This window comes from Hyperolius riggenbachi, chromosome 2 (assembly GCF_040937935.1).
Source record: "Hyperolius riggenbachi isolate aHypRig1 chromosome 2, aHypRig1.pri, whole genome shotgun sequence".
Lineage (NCBI taxonomy): Eukaryota > Metazoa > Chordata > Amphibia > Anura > Hyperoliidae > Hyperolius > Hyperolius riggenbachi.
This window is the reverse complement of record NC_090647.1, coordinates 241730297-241750750: the sequence shown is the minus strand read 5'-3', so window position 1 is coordinate 241750750 and position 20454 is coordinate 241730297. Positions and strand designations below refer to the sequence as shown.

Sequence of the window (20454 nt, the reverse complement as noted above, 5' to 3'; positions counted from 1 at the left end):
ATTTCAATTGATAGTAAGACATGAAAAGTGGTTGTGTGGTCATCTTCTTACCTGCAGTCTACAAGATCGTATAAATCGTCTCTTGTCTATTATCTTGACTTTACTAGTTTGAAGATACTATATGGCCCCATTCACACTTGCAAAACGCTAGCGATTATGCTAGAGTTTTGCTCTGGTGACTTTTGGCGATTAATGCCAAAAATTGCCATTCACACTTTGGGTGATTTTCCGTGATCGTGATTAGCATTTCTGTAGCACAAAACTCGATTGCTGGAAAATCGCCTGAGAATGGTACAGGATACAAATTTTTTGGGAGCGATTTGAGTTAATCGCAGGTGATTGACGCAAATCGCCCAAGTGAGAACGGGCCCATAGGTTTCTATTGCACTAGCGCTTAAGCGTTATGCCGAAATCGCCGGCAAAATGCTCAGGTGTGAACGGGGCCCCGGGGGTCCTTTTCCACTTGTTACGATCCGCTCCAAAAAGGGGGACCTTCTGTGTTTTGCTATGTGGAGATGTACAGAGGCACCAGAAGGATAAAAATCACTAAAAACGTTTAAAACGTTCGGGAGGCGGTGGTGGACCAGCCAACCCAAAACAGACACAAATGCTGTCTATTAAAGTTGTAAATAATGTATTCACATACTCCTAAGACAAGTGGCAAAGCGTTTCGCAGTGACTGTCTCTCAGTCACTGTGATTTTCATGGACTTTCTCATACTTGTGCATTTCGCTTAGGTCCCTAGCAGCCAACATTGGGTGACTTTTTTTTAAACGTTTACCATTTTGCTGCTAACAGCTTCAAGCTGATATTTTGCATACATGCTTATGTTATGATGTATACTACTATGTCACATGTTGTGCTGTACTATTGATGTATATTGTATATAGTTTGTATAGTTCTTTACTTCACTCTCTGGAGTGATTTGTCAGCATATATAATACATATCTTTTTTGCATTGACATACATGGTGTGCATGTAATCTATTGTTTTTATTGGTCTATGTTTCATTATACACAGCACCCAAGTCAAATGTACTGAACTTATGCTGAACATGATTGATGTTTAGGTGTGCATCCTCATTTGCCTTTCTTTTTCTTCAGATTTGACCATGAGACAAATTTCTCTCTGACCTGATCGAATCTAATCAGACAGAGCTTTTTCTGCTGCCCATACACTGCAGACTGATTTCCAATCCATTTCAGCATGAAGTCTCTCGGGAGTCTGCCAACTTGCCTCTGCCTCCCTAGTGTACAAATGTGTCCCCCGTGTATATATCTATACACTGCCTGTTCTGTATTGCTCACCGTGCTGTGCCCATTCGTATTTGTAATTCCCCGCTTTTCCATTAGCTTTATACACACCGCCAGCATATAGCATGCAGCGTCTGTGTGACATCACATGTTCCATGCCAGTGGCGTTTGCTGCCCGTCCTGATATTGCTCGCCGTTACCGCTGCACACCTGATTGTTAACGGCGGCCTGACATCTTGCAGCATGGCCGATTGATACATGCAGCAGATTTTGGCCCGGGCATGCCCTCATCTGTATATTGTTTTCATGTTTGTTTGGGTTTTTTTTCAATGTTTTTATCTATTCTGTTGTCCAATTAGTTACAGTCATCCAATTAATGTATGACAGTTACAGACCCAATTTGCTAAGAACCTCATTGATTGCATGATATAAGGTCTTTAAAAAAAACCTGTACTGAGAAAAACGGCCCCTGGGGGTACTCACCTTGAGAGGGGGAAGCCTCCGGATCCTATTGAGGCTTCCCCATGTCCTCCTGCGCCCCACGGGGGTCCTGCTGTGCCCCTCTGAACATCGACAATGTAAATATTTACCTTCCCGGGTCCAGTGCAGACACAGTAGAGGCGCTGCGCTCCAAAGTAGGCGGAAATACCCAATCTCAGTCGGGTCCGCTCTACTGCGCTGGCGCAAGTCTCCGGCGCCTGCACAGTGGAACGGACCCGACTGAGATCGAGTATTTCCGTCTACTTTGGAGCCGAAAGCTGAAACAGCGCCCCCGCTGGAGCCTGGAAAGTTAAATATTGAACAGGCTGACGGATTTGTCGGGCCAGCTTTGAAGGGCTGCAGCGAGACACCCCGTGGGACAGTGGACGATGGGAGAAGCCTCATTAGGATCCGGAGGCTTTCCCCTCCTGAGGTGAGTACCCCCCAGGGGCCGTTTTTCTAGTTGCAGTGTCTCTTTAAGTACTGTAGTATTTTAGAGAAAGTTGCTTAACCACTTGAGGACCCACCCTTTACCCCCCCTTAAGGACAAGCGCTGTTGTAGCTGATCTGTGCTGGGTGGGCTCTGCAGCCCCCAGCACAGATCAGCGTGCAGGCAGAGCGACCAGATCGCCCCCCTTTTTTCCCCACTAGGGGGATGATGTGCTGGGGGGGGGTCTGATCGCTCCTGCCTGCCGGGTGTTGCGGGGGGGGGGGCACCTCAAAGCCCCCCTCCGCTGCGAAATCCTCCCTCTCCTACCTGGCCCCCCCTTGGAGATCCGGGCTGCACAGGACGCTATCCGTCCTGTGCAGCCAGTGACGGGACGTCCCCTGTCACATGGCGGCGATCCCCGGCCGCTGATTGGCCGGGGATCGCCGATCTGCCTTACGGCGCTGCTGCGCAGCAGCGCCGTACAAATTTAAACAAAGCGGATTATTTCCGCTTGTGTTTACATTTAGCCTGCGAGCCGCCATCGGCGGCCCGCAGGCTATTCACGGAGCCCCCCGCCGTGAATTGACAGGAAGCAGCCGCTCGCACGAGCGGCTGCTTCCTGATTAATCAGCCTGCAGCTGGCGACGCAATACTGCGTCGCTGGTCCTGCAGCTGCCACTTTGCCGACGCGCGGTATGAGTGCGCGGTCGGCAAGTGGTTAAAGTGGATCCGAGAAACTTTTACTCATTGCATAATTGTGTTCCTTTCATATAGTTGATAGGGCCTTTCATTTAGTTTCCTCAAGCCAAATACTTCTTTGTTTTTGTTTTAATACTCTAATTTCCTATAAACTAAACAAGCCTCGCCCACAGCTTCTCCAGAGTGCCTTGGCACTCTCAGACCCTTGTAGCAAGGGCTTATGGGAGCTTAGTCTGGGCAGGAGGAGGAAGTTACTAGTCAGAGATTTCAGAGGCAGAGGGGAGAAGAGGAGGCGAGTGACGTTTTCACAGGCTGAGGGCTGGAGATACAGATCAGCTTTCCTGTGTGTAATTTGACGAACAGAACATATCCGCTCTCATTGTATCACATTGTATAAATAATCATAAACTGTTGAAGCTGTTTGCAGCTAGATTTGCTGTGCCAACTATCTAAACTTTAGATAAGATATATAGACAACAGTGTTCTCCCCAGGCCCTTTTAGCCGGGCGCTCCACCCGGCTAGTTTGGGTGAGCACCCGGCTGTCATCGTCTCACCTCCTTTTCTGCTATAAGCAGAGTTGTGCAGAGAAGCACAGACCCTGCATTCTCTCATCTCGCCCCACCCGGCTACTTTTTTTCATGCCACCCGGCTGGAAGAAATTTCTGGGGAGAACAACGAGACAAGTTACTAGTTATAGCTTTAAAGAGAACCTGAGGTGGGATTTCATTATGTTAGTGGGGCACAGAGGCTGGTTGTGCACACTAACACCGGCTCTGTTGCCCCATGGTGTGCCTCCGTGTCGGCCCTGCGCGCCGCTATACCCCCGCAGTGCTGGCGACATGCAGTGTGTCGCCAGCACAATGTTTACCTAAGCGCTGTCTGTATGCGCCGCTTCCCCGCCTCCTCCGCATCGGCGCTACCCGCCCGTGTCCCTTTCCTCCCTCTGATAGGAGGGAAGTGACGCGGGCGGGTAGCGCCGATGCGGAGGAGCGGCGCTGACAGACAGCGCTTAGGTAAACATTGTGCTGGCAACACGTTGCGTGTCGCCAGCACTGCGGGGGCTATAGCGGCGCGCAGGGGGGACATGGATGCACACCATGGGGCAACAGAGCCGGTGTTAGTGTGCACAACCAGCCTCTGTGCCCCACTAACATAATTAAATACCACCTCGGGTTCTCTTTAAAGCGGATCCGAGATGCGAAACTAACTATAACAAGTAACTTGTCTATATATCTTATGTAAAGTTTAGAAAGTTTAAACAGCAAATCTAGCTGCAAACAGCTTTAATAGAATATGGTTATTTCTTCCTGTGATACTATGACAGCAGCCATGTTGTTTGTAAACATTACACAGAGGCAGGCTTATCTGCATCTTGAGCACTCAGCCTGTGAAAGAAACCTAATCCCCCCTCCTCCTCCCTCCTCCCCTCTGCCTCTGAAATCTCTGGCTAGAAATACCTCCCCCCTCCTCCTGCCCAGACTGAGCTCCCATGAGCCCTTGCTACTGCCAAGTAGGCCTGAACGATTTTAGGAAAAGATTGAATTGCACGATTTCTGTCAGAAATTGCGATTTCGATTCACGATTTTCTTCAAATCAAGCTTTATCGCTAATTTCACAATGTACACCATAACACTTGCAAGCATACACTGACAGAAAATGACATCGTACTATCAAACTAATGGTATGATGTCATGTTTGTAATTCACAGGCAGCTCCCCACTATATCAGACAACAGCCATGCAGAATAGATTGCCACAAATTCAAAGTGCCTCACTGCAGCAGACAACAGCTTTGCAGAATAGGTCACCACAGTCAGTAACACCACAGCACAGTCAGACATTATCACGCTGACCCGCTGTGCAAAGGAGGTGAAGGCAACACAAACAATACCAATGTCACTGCAATACCATGTCTGAGAGCTCGTCGGATATGTTCCAGGCATTCTCATGCTGCAGTGGTTTCCACTGTAAAAGTTTTTTTTTTTTTTTTTTTCTTTTAATCTTATTCTGTTTCAGGTACATGTTGTTATTAAAGCCGGACAGGGCTCATTCACACTACAGAACGCATGCACAAACTCAATTTCGTGCATGCGTTCTTGACGTGTTGCTATGCGTTAAAGCAGAGATGTGGGCCGCTGCAACACAATAGAACCTGCAATAAAATATTTTCGAACACGTTACATCGCAACACGTTGGAACCCAAAGCCGTACTGTGAATGGTAACATAAAAGTCTATGGACTATCATGTTACCATATGGATTGCATATGTGCAGTTTGTCATAACACCATACCACATCGTGTGAATAAGCCCTAATCTTTTACATCATACTAGCACTGCAAATAAATACCCTCCATTTAGTACCAAAACATGCATAAAACATTTGTTATGCACAGGTAATTACTTTAGCAGTGTAGGATGTGCACTGTGGCTGTGTGAGATGGGGATGAGAGGGACGCTTGGAGAGCCACTACTTCATGTTGAAGAGTAAGAAAACACATCCTATAAGTAAAATTTACCTTTTTAAAAGAAAAATGAACTGACCAGCTACCAAATTATCTTTTCTTGCGCGATGCTGGCATTGTGAATGAGATGGTCAGTGCAGCTGTGACAGAGTGGGAGGAAATGTCGGCTGAATCCTCCACAAGTGATATACTGTATATACATTCCAGACTCTGCACGGCTCTCATTTTACTGATGTCTGGAAGGGAGGGAGCAGGTGAGGGCAATACCTCGGAAACACCATGATAAGCAGCGTGCAGATCCACTGCCAGCTCCAGCATGCGCTGCTCTTCTTCCCGATACGGGGGCGGGGCCTCTGCATAACAACATTCCTCAAAGCCTCTCCTAACCAACTGGCTACTGTACTGCGAGCTGAGAGGGTGGGCAGGAGACAGGAGAGAGAAAAATCACCATGCTGTGGAAGCTGCATTTAAAATCGGATGGACTCGTGCTTCTCCAAGCACAGCCTAGTTTCTCTTCCTGGCGGTCACCTCCTGACGTATCCGGGCGGGCTGCAGACTTAAATCACTAGGGAGAACACTGGAGAGAGTGAGCCATCGCGATTAACTCCCGCTAAGCCGCCGCTAGGGGGACTGCTACACTGCATGCAGAGGGGGATGAAATCGCCGCTCTGACGATCACGGAATCGCCGTTTCCGTGATCGCGATTTCGATCCCCAAACGATTTATCGTTCAGGCCTACTGCCAAGGCTCTGTGAAAAATTGGGTGGGGCTTGTTTAGTTTATAGGGAATTAGTGTATTAAAACAAAAACAAAAAAGTATTTGGCTTGAGGAATGTCCTATAAACAATAGGAAAGGAACACAATTATGCCATGCGTAAAAGTTAATCTCGGATCCACTTTAATACTAACCTTTATGTTTTACTCTACCTACAGTATCTGTATTTTTGACTGGTAAGTTTTTACTTTAGCATTGTTTAGGGTGTAGAGCAGGCATGGGCAAACTTGGCCCTCCAGCTGTTGAGGAACTACAAGTCCCACAATGCATTGCAGGAGTCTGACAGCCACAGTCATGACTCATAAAGGTGAATGCATTGTGGGATTTGTAGTTCCTTAACAGCTGGAGGGCCAAGTTTGCCCATGCCTGGTGTAGAGGGTTTTTCATAGCTTTTTATGCAGTATTAAAATTGAAAAGTGTCTTCCTTTTCCATTATACACAAATACCTTTTGGTATTGGATTTCAATCTGAGTCAGGGTAGCTGGAAATAGTTTAAGGTTCGTACGTTTTTACAGTATTTGTTGCCCCTCACGCTCTAGCTTGATCCTGCAGGCTGCCAGAGAACAAACGCATACAGCGGCTGATCCGTCAAAAACAGTCTTATCAGTCTGCCGACAGCCTGTACTCGCGTGCTACTGTCAGCAGAACGACCTCCCTGTGGGAGGTTCTGACAGACCAGTTGTTTGTAAAAATACGGCTTGTGTACATGCCTTTAGGCTGCATAATAAACACAGAGCAGTGGGTAAATTTAATTTAGAAGCATTGTTTCAAGTTTATACAAATGTTACCTTCATCAGTGCAAAGTGCAAACCTTGGTGCCAGGACTGGTTGCTGCAATGATGACATGATGGCATTTCTGTATGGCTAGGACACTGTGGCCATATGCAATTCTATTTTTCACCAGCGTTTTCTCCTAGGAAATTTTCATCTTTGGTTTTAAATAACTTTGCAGCACTTTTCAACTAAAAAAGTAGGTGAAAATGTTCTATCAAAATTATTTTAAGCATTATCTTGCTTTCTGGAAGCTTAAAAGGCATTTTATTCACAAGTTTAAAAATATCACCTAGGAGAAAACTCAGGAGAAAAACTTAATTGCATATGGCCCTGTGTATCCAAGTCCCTGGGGCTGATTGTATAGGCAGCAAGTCTGTGTTGCTGCAGATAAAGTATGAGTATGCCAGTCTTCCAATCTTAATATATTGCTCATTATTGACCTATATTAATAATTTAATATCCATTTTCAGTTACATTTTTTTCTTATAGTGCTGTTTAACGTAAACTAGTTATCGCTTCTTTCACTTTAATCCGTGACTGCACTTAGCTCCTTTTGGATGTACTGTAATCATTCTGACAGCAGCTAAATCTATATAAACAAAAGGGATAAATGTCATCCGAGGAAAAAAAAATGTGATTGCTTTATCAGGAACTATACTAGGGGTTGATCAAGGATTTACCAACTCAGTAGATCAGATTGCCACCATCAGGGGGCACCTGTGTGAATGCTACATTGTGACTCAAAACAATCATGAATGATCTCTTTGAGTGGCAGAAATTTAGCTTAAAGAACAAGCGACACCCATGCTAACCTAGAAATAAAAACACACACATATATATATATATATATATATATATATATATATATATATATATATATATATATATATATATATATATATATATATATATATATATATATATATATATATATATATATATATATATATATATATATATATATATATATACACCGTATTTTTCGGACTATAAGACGCTCCGGACTATAAGACGCACCTAGGTTTAAAGGGCAAAAACCAGGGGAAAAAAAAATACTAAACCTGGGTGCATCCATGGTCCAGGAGTGTCTTATGGGCCTTTCCTCCCCCCAAGATGTCTAAGTTACACTGCTAGGCTACACTAACAACTCCTGCTGCCCCCACAAACTATACTAAACTGCACTGCACTAACCCTTGCTGCCCCCCCAGCTACACTGCACTACACAACACTACACTACAGTACAGTACAGTACACAACCCCACACTACACAACCCCCACCCCAGCTACAATAACCAACAAATACAATAGCATTACATGAGATCTCACCAGCCTGGGTGGCAGTTGCTGGGTCCGGTCTGGGTGTCCATGCTGTCCTAATGAGGTGGTGGTATCAGCAGCAGCGTGATTCACAACGATCCTAAACAGCATAGGAGCTGCCTTTGATCTTTAATCTTACCTAGAGTGTCTAGCAGTGCGATCCCCCTTGTTTCTAAGCGGCATTGGAGCAGCCGCTGTAGTCTTCACAATGCCTGTCCTTTGATCTTCCGTCTGCCTCATTGTTCTCCGCAGCGCGATCCACAATGTCTCTAAGTGGATTAAGAAAAGCAGCGGTAATCCTCCACAATGATTACTTTTTGATGTTGCCCAGCAGCCCCGCGATGCAAGCTGACATAGCACATCTTCAGCCGCTATAGCGGCAGAGTCCACAGCGGCTTCCGTACTGGTTTGTTTACTTTCATCATCACATGACCCCGGCGCACGTGCGCCGGGGTCATGTGATGATGCAAGTATGCAAGACAGTACGGAAGCCGCTGTGGACTCTGCCGCTATAGCGGCTGAAGATGTGCTATGTCAGCTTGCATCGCGGGGCTGCTGGGCAACATCAAAAAGTAATCATTGTGGAGGATTACCGCTGCTTTTCTTAATCCATTTAGAGACATTGTGGATCGCGCTGCGGGGAACAATGAGGCAGACGGAAGATCAAAGGACAGGCATTGTGAGGATTATAGCGGCTGCTCCAATGCCGCTTAGAAACAATGGGGATCACACTGCTAGGTGAGATTAGAGATCAAAGCATTAGGGATGATTACAGAAGCTTTCCTTATGCAGCTCAGAATGTTTTGCGCTGCTGCCACCCCACTGCGGACCAAGGAAACAAGTACCTGAATGTTACATTCGGACTATAAGACGCAGTAACTTTTTCTCCCCACTTTTGGGGGAGAAAAAGTGCGTCTTATAGTCCGAAAAATACGGTATAAGTAGATAAATACTACTTCTACTTACATAACAGATGTATTGTGCTATCCACGTAATGATTCCTGTGAATTTTATAAAGGAAAAGCAGAAAATCCTATTCTAGGCAGTGGTCATCTTGCCAAGCTAATGCTGACATCCTAGCCTCCCTGAGGCCTAGTGCACACCAGAGCGGTTCTGCTGCGTTTTGCGATCCGTTTGCTGGTGCGGATCCGCTAGGGTAATGTATTTCAATGGGCTGGTGCACACCAGAGCGGGAGGCGTTTTGCAGAAACGCATATTCCCGGGCTGCTGCAGATTTTGGATTGCGGATGCGTTTCTGCCTCAATGTTAAGTATAGGAAAAACGCAAACCGTTTTGAAAAACGGCAGTTGAGAGCGGTTTGCCAGGCATTTTTTGTTACAGTAGCTGCTCAGTAACAGCTTTACTGTAACAATACATGAAATATACTACACCAAAAACGCTTCACAAAACCGCAAAATGCTAGGTGAAACGCTACAGAGAAAGAAAAAAAAGCGTTTCAAAATCTATCATTTTGCGGATCTGCTAGCGGTTTTTGGTGTGCACTAGGCCTAACTCTTGTTTTCCCCCCTCCCTTCTCTTGCTCATTGTGTATTCATTAGCTGCCCTCCTCCCAGAGTCTTCAGACACTCCCACTGAGGTGTATACCAACTGCCCTGCCTTTTTTTTTATTTACACATCCAATCACTGAGTCACCTCAGCCTTGCTTGTAAACACAAGGAAGAAGAGGGTGTGTCTGAAAAGCAGCTAGGCAGGGAAATGAATGGAAGAGGAGGAATATATTAAATAACTCCCAGCATTTAACTTTTTGGCACTAGGGCCAGTGCTCCTAAAGTATGTGATTACTACAAACCATAACAGCAGAACAAGTTTTGAATGCAGGATTAGCATCTTTATCACTTAATACACTCAGACCAGTTGCTGTTGAAATTTGATTTTTATGGTGACAATACTGCTTTAAGTAGTGACTGCACTATAGACTTTTATTGGAGTGCCTCACACAAGACAACACAAGGTCACTAACAGGGTGTGTAAAATGTGTGTAAAACACGGCTCAGTGTAACCATAGCTGAAGGCCAATGCACTACATGCTAAAAAAAACCCTACATATTTGCAAAACATACAGAATGAAACAAGCTAAAGTGTAAACCGGGTCTTACTGTACACCCATATGTGCTTTGGGTGTCAAGCATTACTATTGCTGCATGTTGGCCTTTGGGCTGGTACACACAAGGCAGTATCTACTCCTGATTAATGAACAATGTAATCAAAATTATTGGATTGGCCTTGGATCAGGGCTGAATTCTTGTATCAACAGACTGGAAATAACTGATAAACAATAATTGTTTTGATCAGTAATTGATTTAAATATGATGGTAAATATTGAGTGGGTTTGCTCACACCACGCTATTTGTTCGTTCAACCTATTGATACAGTATAGTCGAAACCACACAGGACACACTCCTTAAATGTCAGTACTGGGACTTTTGTACACCAAATATGTTGTGACCCCCCCCAATTGGTCGCACTCACTTTTTGACCACTCAGTTACGATTTCACCCCACCTGGATAAAAGAAAACATTACTGATGAAAACAATGTGAAAGTTATATTTTCTCAGTACATAGTCCAGTACACCCTTTGGTTTCTGGTATAAATATGACCCTTTACAGATTGTTTTGCAAGTGGTTTAGCCAGTGATTCCTAGCATCTGCTGTTCAAAGCCAGTTGTTAAATTAGTACCAGTGTTCTCCCCAGGCTCTTTTAGCTGGGTGCTCCACCCGGCTAGTTTTGGTGAGCACCCGGCTGTCATCGGCTCACCTCCTCCTCTGCTGTAAGCAGAGTTGTGCAGAGAAGCACCAGCCCTGCATTCTTTTGACTCGTCCCACCCGGCTACCTTTTCTTGCCACCCGGCTGGAAAAAAATTCTGGGGAGAACGCTGAGTACACTGAAGTTATTTTTGATAATTTATAAAGCGCCAACATATTTTGTGGCGCTGTGCAAAGTAAGAAACAATCATGGGGTACATATTAATAATATAGGCAATGGTATACACTAATATACAGAATTGGTGACAAAATACGTACTCGATACAAAATACAGAATTGGTAATGACAGTGACAAAAGTAACATGATGAATAAAATGTATAGTTATTTTCAAGACACAATAGGGGAAGAGAGTCCTGCTCTTGCGAGCTTACAATCTAAAGGAAGTCTTTCCTTTCCTCACTGAAGTCTTTCTCTTTGTTTGTGGTCTCTTTTAGTGTTGAATTGAAAGCACTTTACCATGATGGACAGGCAGAGAAAAGACCCCTCGCCACCGTTTTCCTCATTAAATGTACCTACTGGAGGAGTATGTATATACATATTTATAACTTGAGTGATGTGTAAACTCCATTGTTCATTTATGCAAAAATAATTTTTTTTTTTCTTTTCTTTTTTTTTTTTTTTTGCTAGAGTATTTTACAGGCCTCAATCAATCAGTTTTTTTATGTACATTTTTATATCGCATTGTTTTATATGAATTGTGCATAACAATGTTTTGTAAAGCACAGTGTGAAAAACTGCCACCATCCAACTGCAGTAAAATGGATCTATTGCTTATGCTACAAAAGGAGCTATGTTGAGCCCCAAAACGTCACCCTTTAATATTCGCTGCTTAGGGCATAGAAATTTTATATAGAGTAAATACTTTTACTGCAACTGGATGGTGCAGGTTATTCTCACTGCCCCAATGAATGATCTGTGGTGCTTACAGGACAAATCTGGGAACTTTCTTTTGTGGCTTGAAAACTTTCCATCATTGGATTCCAAAAACGTTTTGAAAAACTCAGAACTACAATTTAAAAAAAAAAAACCTCTAGAGTTGAGGTTTTAATTATTCTTACCTCCTGTCCTGATGCTTACATTTTCATCTTCAATAGAACTGTGTCCTCAAATAGGTACAGATTGATTCATGCTCTATTAGGTGTATGTAAACTAAAAACAACTAAAGCTACTATATAGGTGATAAGTCTTACCTTCTTATATGGACAAATCAATAATTAATGGAAAAGGTATTTATTCATGCAAAATAGGCAACATGTTTCACACATCTCGGCCTTCTTCATTAGGTCAATAGTGCCTGAAATGCTCTGTCATGAGTGTTCTCCTCCACTGGCCTGCTCCAATGCTGGGACCCCTAAAAAAAACGCTTGTTGACAACTCACACGTGCACTAGCACGTACCCGCACTGGTTCATGTGCAAAAAGTCAAGCCTTATTGGGTCCGTGCTACTGCGGGTGCGTGAGTCGTCTGCCTGCAAGTAGCACAGATACGATTTGGGTTTGGCTTTTTCCAATGAGCATGCGATAGCACAGCTTTTTTTTTTTTTTTCACCGGAACCCGAGTGGGTTCTTGCTTCTGCACAGGTGCAGAGCGGCCGCACTTTGAGGTTCTCAGCACTGGGTCGAACTGGTGGATGAGGACAGAAAAGCCTCTCCAGGATCCAGAGGCTTCCTCCTCCCGAGGTAAGTGTCTATATTTGGGCATTGCAAACTGGTTTGTGTTAAGTTTCTTACACACGCTAGATGGTTCATGGCTGAGGTAGCCTACTGGGGCTACCTCTGCCAGGAATCTAGCATGTAAACGAGGTGGTGAATGGCCTTGGCTGATAGCATTGTTGTCCCCATTCACACTACCTGCTCTATGCCCCTCTGTTGCCCCTGCATAGCAACAGAACGTGACTCTACCCTGGAGGCATGTCTGTACGGGCTTGGCTCCAAGGCACGGAGTCCCGATCCCTCCCAGGCGACATCACATTCATGTGTACAGGGCTTTAGTAATATGCTGCTATTTTTTATTTTGAATACTTTTAGATTTGTAAACTTGTTATTACAGCTATCCTTACACATCTTAAAGGGACACTTAAGTCAAACAAAAAAAATGAGTTTTACTCACCTAGGGCTTCCAATAGCCCCCTGCAGCTGTCCGGTGCCTTTGCCATCTCCCTCCAATCCTCCTGGCCCCACCGGCAGCCACTTCCTGTTTCGGTGACAGGAGCTGACAGGCTGGGGACACGAGTGATTCTTAGCGTTCCCAGGCACATTAGCACCCTCTATACTGCTATATGGTATATGATATATGCTATAGCAGCATAGATGGCGCTATTGTGGCCAGGAACGCGAAGAATCACTCGCGTCTCCAGCCTGTCAGCTCCTGTCACCGAAACAGGAAGTGGCTGCCGGCGGGGCAAGGAGGATCGGAGGGAGACGGCGAGGGCACCGGACAGCTGCAGGGGGCTATTGGAAGCCCCAGGTGAGTAAAACTAACTTTTTTTGTTTGACTTAAGTGTCCCTTTAAGTGTCCCTTTAAAGTTCTGCAAGTCCTTTACAGTCCTACTTATTGTGCAGAAAAGGTACTGAAACAGTAAATTTTATGCAGCGTTAAACAGAGTAAGGTGTGCTTTTGTTTACCTTATTTGATTTTACTGTATTTTTGTGTTAGTTTTTAGTTGTTTTTTATGTTTTAGTTTAAGATTCCAAAGAAAAAGCCTGAAGATTGGTGTGAGGAGGTTCATAATTCATCTCCATTATCAAGACTACCAGATGATCACTCAAATGTCACCTACCGAAAGGTAATTCATGACATACCGTATTTTTCGGACTATAAGATGCTCCGGACTATAAGACGCACCTAGGTTTAGAGGGCAAGAACCAGAGAAACAAAATATACACTAAACGCGGTGCGTCTATGGTCCAGGAGCGTCTTTTAGATGTTTTCCCCCCAATTATTGGGTCTCACCGGTGTCCTTCTGTCCCATCTGCCCCTTTCTGTCTCCAGTGTCCTATCTGCGCCCCCATCCCCAGTGTCCTCCTGTGTCCCATCTGCCCCCGTCTCCCCTCTGGTCAGTGTCCCATGTCTTACTGGTCCCCTGCGCCCTAATGTGTCCCCCCTGTGACCTCATGTGTACCTCTGAGATCAGTCTATCCCCATCTGCTCCCCTGTGTCCTATGTCCCCCTGTGCCTCACTGACCCCTTCTGTCCCATCTGCCCCCTATGATCTTGTGTGTGTTCAGTGTGATCACTATTTGAAGCTGTGCCCTGTGTCCCCCTGTGCCTCACCGGCCCCTTCTGTCCCTTCAGCCACCTGTGTCCTCTTAATAAATTATTTTCTTACCGCTGCTAAAACAATGCCCGGGGGCAGCCTCGCTCGCTGGATCCGGCCCTTCGGTCCCACCAGTCCTCCTAGTAAGTCAATTGCCTCTTCCCGCTAATAAAATGATGTCCCGGGTGTAGAGACCCGGGACCTCCATGCAGCCATTCAGTGCCTCGCTTGATCGTGCAGCCCCTATACTTTGCCAGCCCCCTCTGTCCCATCAGTCCTCCTAGTAAGTTACGAGTCCGACGTCCCGGGTGTAGAGACCGGAGATCTCCGTGCAGTCATTCAACTGTTCGCCCGCTGAAGCCTCTAGACGCTTTGCAGCCAATCAGTGGGAGCGCTGCTAGTCATTCACGGCAGCCTGGCATTCTGACTGGAGCCGCTGGTCTCGGAGGCGGGACAGTGGCTCCGTCAATGGGCCAATCACGATCAGCGGTTCACTAGCAGCGCTCTCACTGATTGGCTGCACAGCGTCTAAAGGCTTCAGCGGGCGAACAGTTGAATGACTGCACGGAGATCTCCGGTCTCTACACCCGGAACGTCGGACTCGTAACTTATTAGGAGGACTGATGGGACAGAGGGGGATGGCGAAGTATAGGGGCTGCACGATCAAGCGAGGCACTGAATGGCTGCACAGAGGTCCCGGGTCTCTACACCCGGGACATCATTTCATTAGCGGGAAGCGGAAATTAACTTACTTGGAGGACTGATGGGACCGAGGGGCCGGTGAGGTACAGGGGGACACCGGGCATGATGGCAGATTGACAGAGGGGACATAAGGGCCAGTGAGACACTGAAGGACACAGACACTGGCCAGACGGAAGACAGAGACAAACGCCAGCTAAAGAGGACAGAGGGGGCACTTACTGCGGGCACCTTCGGACTATAAGACGCACTGACTTTTCCCCCCCACTTTTGGGGAAGAAAAAGTGCGTCTTATAGTCCGGAAAATACGGTAAATGCCGGGTAAAGTAGAGATGATTGTCATTAGGCACCCATGGGAATCTGCTGGCAATCTTCCTGTTGAGCAGTCAATTGATTTCTCCGACAGCAGTTGATTGGGTGGGATTGCCAGACCAACATACGCATATGTATTATGGCTCTTTTGTCCTCCTGCATATACTCACAGGAACGCAGTACCAGAGCAGCCCACAGGGTAACTGTTCCATCACTCCTTGATGATAAGAAGCTGATCCTGGTTGATTCCGACCATACACAGCACATCGATTTTCAGTAGATTTCAGCATGAAATATCTTGAAATTGGATGGAACTGCAGTGTAGCACTGTTTGATTGCAACGCCTATAGCCCATTGATTGACTATTGTTCCTGGCTTTCCTGTTATGATCGATGTCATTTTATCATCCAGCCCAATAAGTACTTCCAAATCAAATTTCAAAATTGGTGCACATATGGCCTGCTTTAACCACTTCAAACATTTGCATTAGTGACAAATGGATGGGAAAATGCGTCTGTTGCTTCTGATGAGCACACGTACATAAGATGGACACGTGGATGCATAGTTCTAGGCATACAAATAACTAGGCGGTGTTCCCGCCAATAAGCCCTGATAACACTCTGAAATAATAATCTGTCCAAAATCGAATATGTTGGGTGCACATTCAATCAAAGTGATTGAATGAATTATATGAAATAACTGAATGTGTGCCCTGCTTACAAGGAAGGTGAGAGACCTATGGGGGCTGCCATATTTATTTAATTTTAAACAATACACGCAGTCCTGCTGATCTTTCTGGTCAGTAGTCTCTGAATCATGCATCTGAAAAAAAAGCATGCAGCTAATATTGTCAGATTTTATTTTCCCAGAACATCTGATCTGCATAGAGGATCAGCAGGACAGCCAAGCAATGTGCTTTGTTTAAAAGGAAATCAATGTCAGCCTCCATATGTCTCTCACCTTGGTTTCCCTTAAAGCGGAATATAACCCAGCATTTCAACTTTGCTTCAAAACATTATTTACAGCATATTATATGCAACCAGCATTTATTTTTTTTACTAGACCAGCATTCGAAGGGTTACACACAGTTTTAAAGTTCCATGGAGAGATATGCAGAGGCATCCGACGTTCAGCTAGATACATTTAACTAAACAGAATGTAACAAGTGGGGAATGTTACACACTCTTTGGCTGTCCTCCAGCTCCTGCACAGTCAGAGAGTGAGTCACATTCCACACTTAGATACATTTAAGTAAACAAAATGTATCTATCTGAACTTCGGATGCGTCTGCATATCTCTCCAGGAACTTTAAAGCTCTGTGTGTAACCCTTCCAATGCTGGTCTAGTAAAAAAAATGCTGGTTGCATATAATATACTGTAAATAATGTTTTAGAGCAAAGTTGAAATGCAGAGTTATATTCCGCTTTAAAGAGGAACTGAACTCTCAATATTAAAACATACCAACTGAATCCTTGTTAAAAATCATGGTAAAGTGTACAATATATGATTTAAAAACATGTAAATACGATTTATGGGATTAATCTTTTAACAAACCCCACCCCCCTGTGATGTAGCCTGGCGGCAACTGTCCAGCAGGCTCGCAAAGAATATTGGGAGAGCTTCTTGTGTGTCAAGTGCTCGCAAGAGTTCCTGCTGCTTACAAATGACTCATCAGGCAGCACGTGGTCTGAATGAAGAAGACTCCTGACTTTGACAGGAGGAGCAGAGATATCTGAGACTGCAGCAAGGGCGGAGAAAGGGGGGCAGAGCAGAAAAGTAGTGAGAAGAGGGAGAGAGGCAAGACCTCGTTGGAGGGAAGGGAGGAGTAAGGGCAGAGCAGACTGAGTAGAGGAGAGCATTGTCAGACGGCCTTCTGCTTCTCAGTTTCCTGCAGGTTAATACTTTCTGTATAGAAGTCACTCATTCCCCCCCCCCCCCCCCCCCCCCAAAATGTTACACCCGGGATGAGTGAAAGAAGGTGCGCATGCGCAGTTATTCAGTGCCCATGTGCTATATGGCAAGTTACAAAATGTTATAGCTGGCAATATTTTTTCATCACACCTCCATGTACTCCCTAGCCGCTCCTACTGGGAATGCTGACCAGGGAAATCACTGTTCCAAGGTGGCGACTGCGAACTGCATGTGCATCTACTCCAGAGTCCGGGTCCGGTCTGCCTGTGTGCTGGGAGTACCATCTCTGTTTGGCTGTCAGATCCACAGGCCGCAGCGTTCTCTATAATGACACATGAAACATGGGCTGCTCAGTGCTTACACTACAGAGCTTTGGGGGATTTGCAGCAGAGGTTGAACAATATTACAGCCCCTGGGCTGTAAAGCTGACTACCCACCACAAGATTTAGGAAGACGGATCAGGGAAAACGTAGTGACAAAAGATTTGAGGAATGATTGTTCCCCGATCCATCTTCTGCAATTCAGGAACCACGGGAACAAACGACGGGTGCGAACATGACTTTAAATGATTGCGGTAATTATCGAGGGGGTCGATGGGCATTGAAATAATCATCCACGATGGGATCTGTCATGATGGTTGTTCAGAATTAATAATTATCACGGGTAATCTGCCATCATTGAACATCGTTTAATAACTTTCTTTCTAAATTATGTTACATAATATTGTGCAAATGGTTGTTTCATTGCGAAAATCTTCTGGTCGGTATGAGCCTTTAGATTGTTCAACCTCTGCTGCAAATTCTGCAAATCTGTGTAGTGTGAGCCATGAGCAGCCGGAGTTTCATGTGCCATTATAGAGAACGCTGCTGCCTGTGGATCTGACAGCCAGACAGAGGCATTTCTGACATCAGGGAGACTAGACAGCGATTTACCCTGTTGGTGCATGGACGGTACTCCCAGCACTTAGGCAGACTGGCCCCAGAATCTGGAGTGGATGCACACGCAGCTCACCACCTCACCGAGGTTTTTGGGACAGTGGTCAGACGGGTGTGGGGGAAGCAGGAGGATGCATACAAAACGCAACACATTGCGTTACCATTGACTTTCATTATGTGCGTTTTTGACGCTTTTTTGAAATTATGCAAAACTAAAAACAGCATTTATTAAAAACACACTTCAAAACGCATATGCGGTTTTTATATATGCGGTTTTTGATGCAGCCCATTGGATTGCATTAGCAGCAAAAATGCTGCGTTTTCCCCAATGCCAGTGTTTCTGCTAAGTGTGTTCCAAGCCTCAGTCTTATGTGCCACAAACCTTAACCACTTGAGGACCACAGTCTTTCTACCCCTTAAGGACCAGAGCCTTTTTCTCCATTCAGACCACTGCAGCTTTCACGGTTTATTGCTCGGTCATACAACCTACCACCTAAATGAATTTTACCTCCTTTTTTTGTCACTAATACAGCTTTCTTTTGGTGCTATTTGATTGCTGCTGCGAGTTTTAGTTTTTATTACGGCATATTCATCAAAAAAGACATGAATTTTGCCCAAAAAAATGATTTTTTTTTTTTTTACTTTCTGTGCTGACATTTTTCAAATAAAGTAACATTTCTGTATACATTTTTGTCCAAATTTATTGTGCTACATGTCTTTGATAAAAAAAAAAAATCCATTCAGTGTATATTTATTGGTTTGGGTAAAAGTTATAGCGTTTACAAACTATGGTGCCAAAAGTGAATTTTCCCATTTTGAAGCATCTCTGACTTTTCTGACCACCTGTCATGTTTCATGAGGTGCTAAAATTCCAGGATAGTATAAATACCCCCCAAATGACCCCATTTTGGAAAGAAGACATCCCAAAGTATTCACTGAGAGGCATGGTGAGTTCATAGAATTTATTTTTTGTCACAAGTTAGCGGAAAATGACACTTTGTGACAAAAAAAAAAAAAAAGAAAAGTTTCCATTTCTGCTAACTTGCAACAAAAAAGGGAAATCTGCCACGGACTCATCATGCTCCTCTCTGAATACCTTGAAGTGTCTACTTTCCAAAATGGGGTCATTTGTGGGGTGTGTTTACTGCCCTGGCATTTTGAGGGTTGCTAAATTGTAAGCACCTCTGTAAAGCCTAAAGTTGCTCATTGGACTTTGGGCCCCTTAGCGCAGTTAGGCTGCAAAAAAAGTGCCACACGTGATATTGCCGTACTCAGTAGAAGTAGTGTAATGTGTTTTTGGGGTGTATTTTTACACATACCCATGCTGGGTGGGAGAAATATCTCTGTAAATGATCCTTTTTTTTTTCTTTTTTTTTTTTTTTTTTTTTTTTTTTTTCTTACACACAATTGTCCATTTACAGAGATATTTCTTCCACTCAGCATGGGTATGTGTAAAAATACACCCCAAAACACATTATACTTCTTCTCCTGAGTACGGCGATACCACGTGTGGCACTTTTTTGCACCCTAACTGCGCTAAGGGGCCCAAAGTCCAATGAGTACCTTTAGGATTTCACAGGTCATTTTGCGACATTTGGTTTCAAGACTACTCCTCACGGTTTAGGACCCCTAAAATGCCAGGGCTGTATAGGAACCCCACAAGTAACCCCATTTTAGAAATATAGGAACCCCACAAGTAACCCCATTTTAGAAAGAAGACACTCCAAGGTATTCCGTTAGGAGTATGGTGAGTTCATAGAATTTATTTTTTTGTCACAAGTAAGCGGAAATTGATTTTAATTGTGTTTTTTTTTCACAAAGTGTCATTTTCCGCTAACTTGTGACAAAAAATAAATCTTCTATGAACTCGCCATACTCCTAACGGAATACCTTTGGGTGTCTTCTTTCTAAAATGGGGTCATTTGTGGGGTTCCTATACTGCCCTGGCATTTTAGGGGCCCTAAACCGTGAGGAGTAGTCTAGAATCCAAATGCCTCAAAATGACCTGTGAATAGAAAGAAGACATCCCAAGGTATTCCGTTAGGTGTATGGTGAGTTCATAGAAGAATTTTATTTTTTGTCACAAGATAGTGAAAAAACAATAAAAATCAATTTCCGCTAACTTTTGACAAAAAATAAAATCTTCTATGAACTCGTCATACACCTAACAGAATACCTTGGGGTGTCTTTTTTTTTAAAAAGAGGTCACTTGTGGGGTTCCTATACTGCCCTGGCATTTTACGGGCCCAAAACCGTGAGTAGTCTGGAAACCAAATGTCTCAAAATGACTGTTCAGGGGTATAAGCATCTGCAAATTTTGATGACAGGTGGTCTATGAGGGGGCGAATTTTGTGGAACCGGTCA

General features: G+C 44.5%; 1 protein-coding gene across 2 annotated transcripts in view; it reads left to right on the top strand.

Annotated features, from left to right (window-relative positions):
* The window catches only part of SENP7 (SUMO specific peptidase 7), a 90805-nt gene that overhangs the window by 522 nt on the left and 69829 nt on the right, over positions 1 to 20454 (top strand). For both annotated transcript variants that reach the window (XM_068268437.1, XM_068268436.1), the window contains exons 2-3: positions 11412 to 11500; positions 13658 to 13762. In XM_068268437.1, the coding sequence (XP_068124538.1) occupies positions 11435 to 11500; positions 13658 to 13762 (171 nt within the window). In that variant the 5' untranslated portion in view covers positions 11412 to 11434. The remainder of the gene's footprint in view (positions 1 to 11411; positions 11501 to 13657; positions 13763 to 20454) is intronic.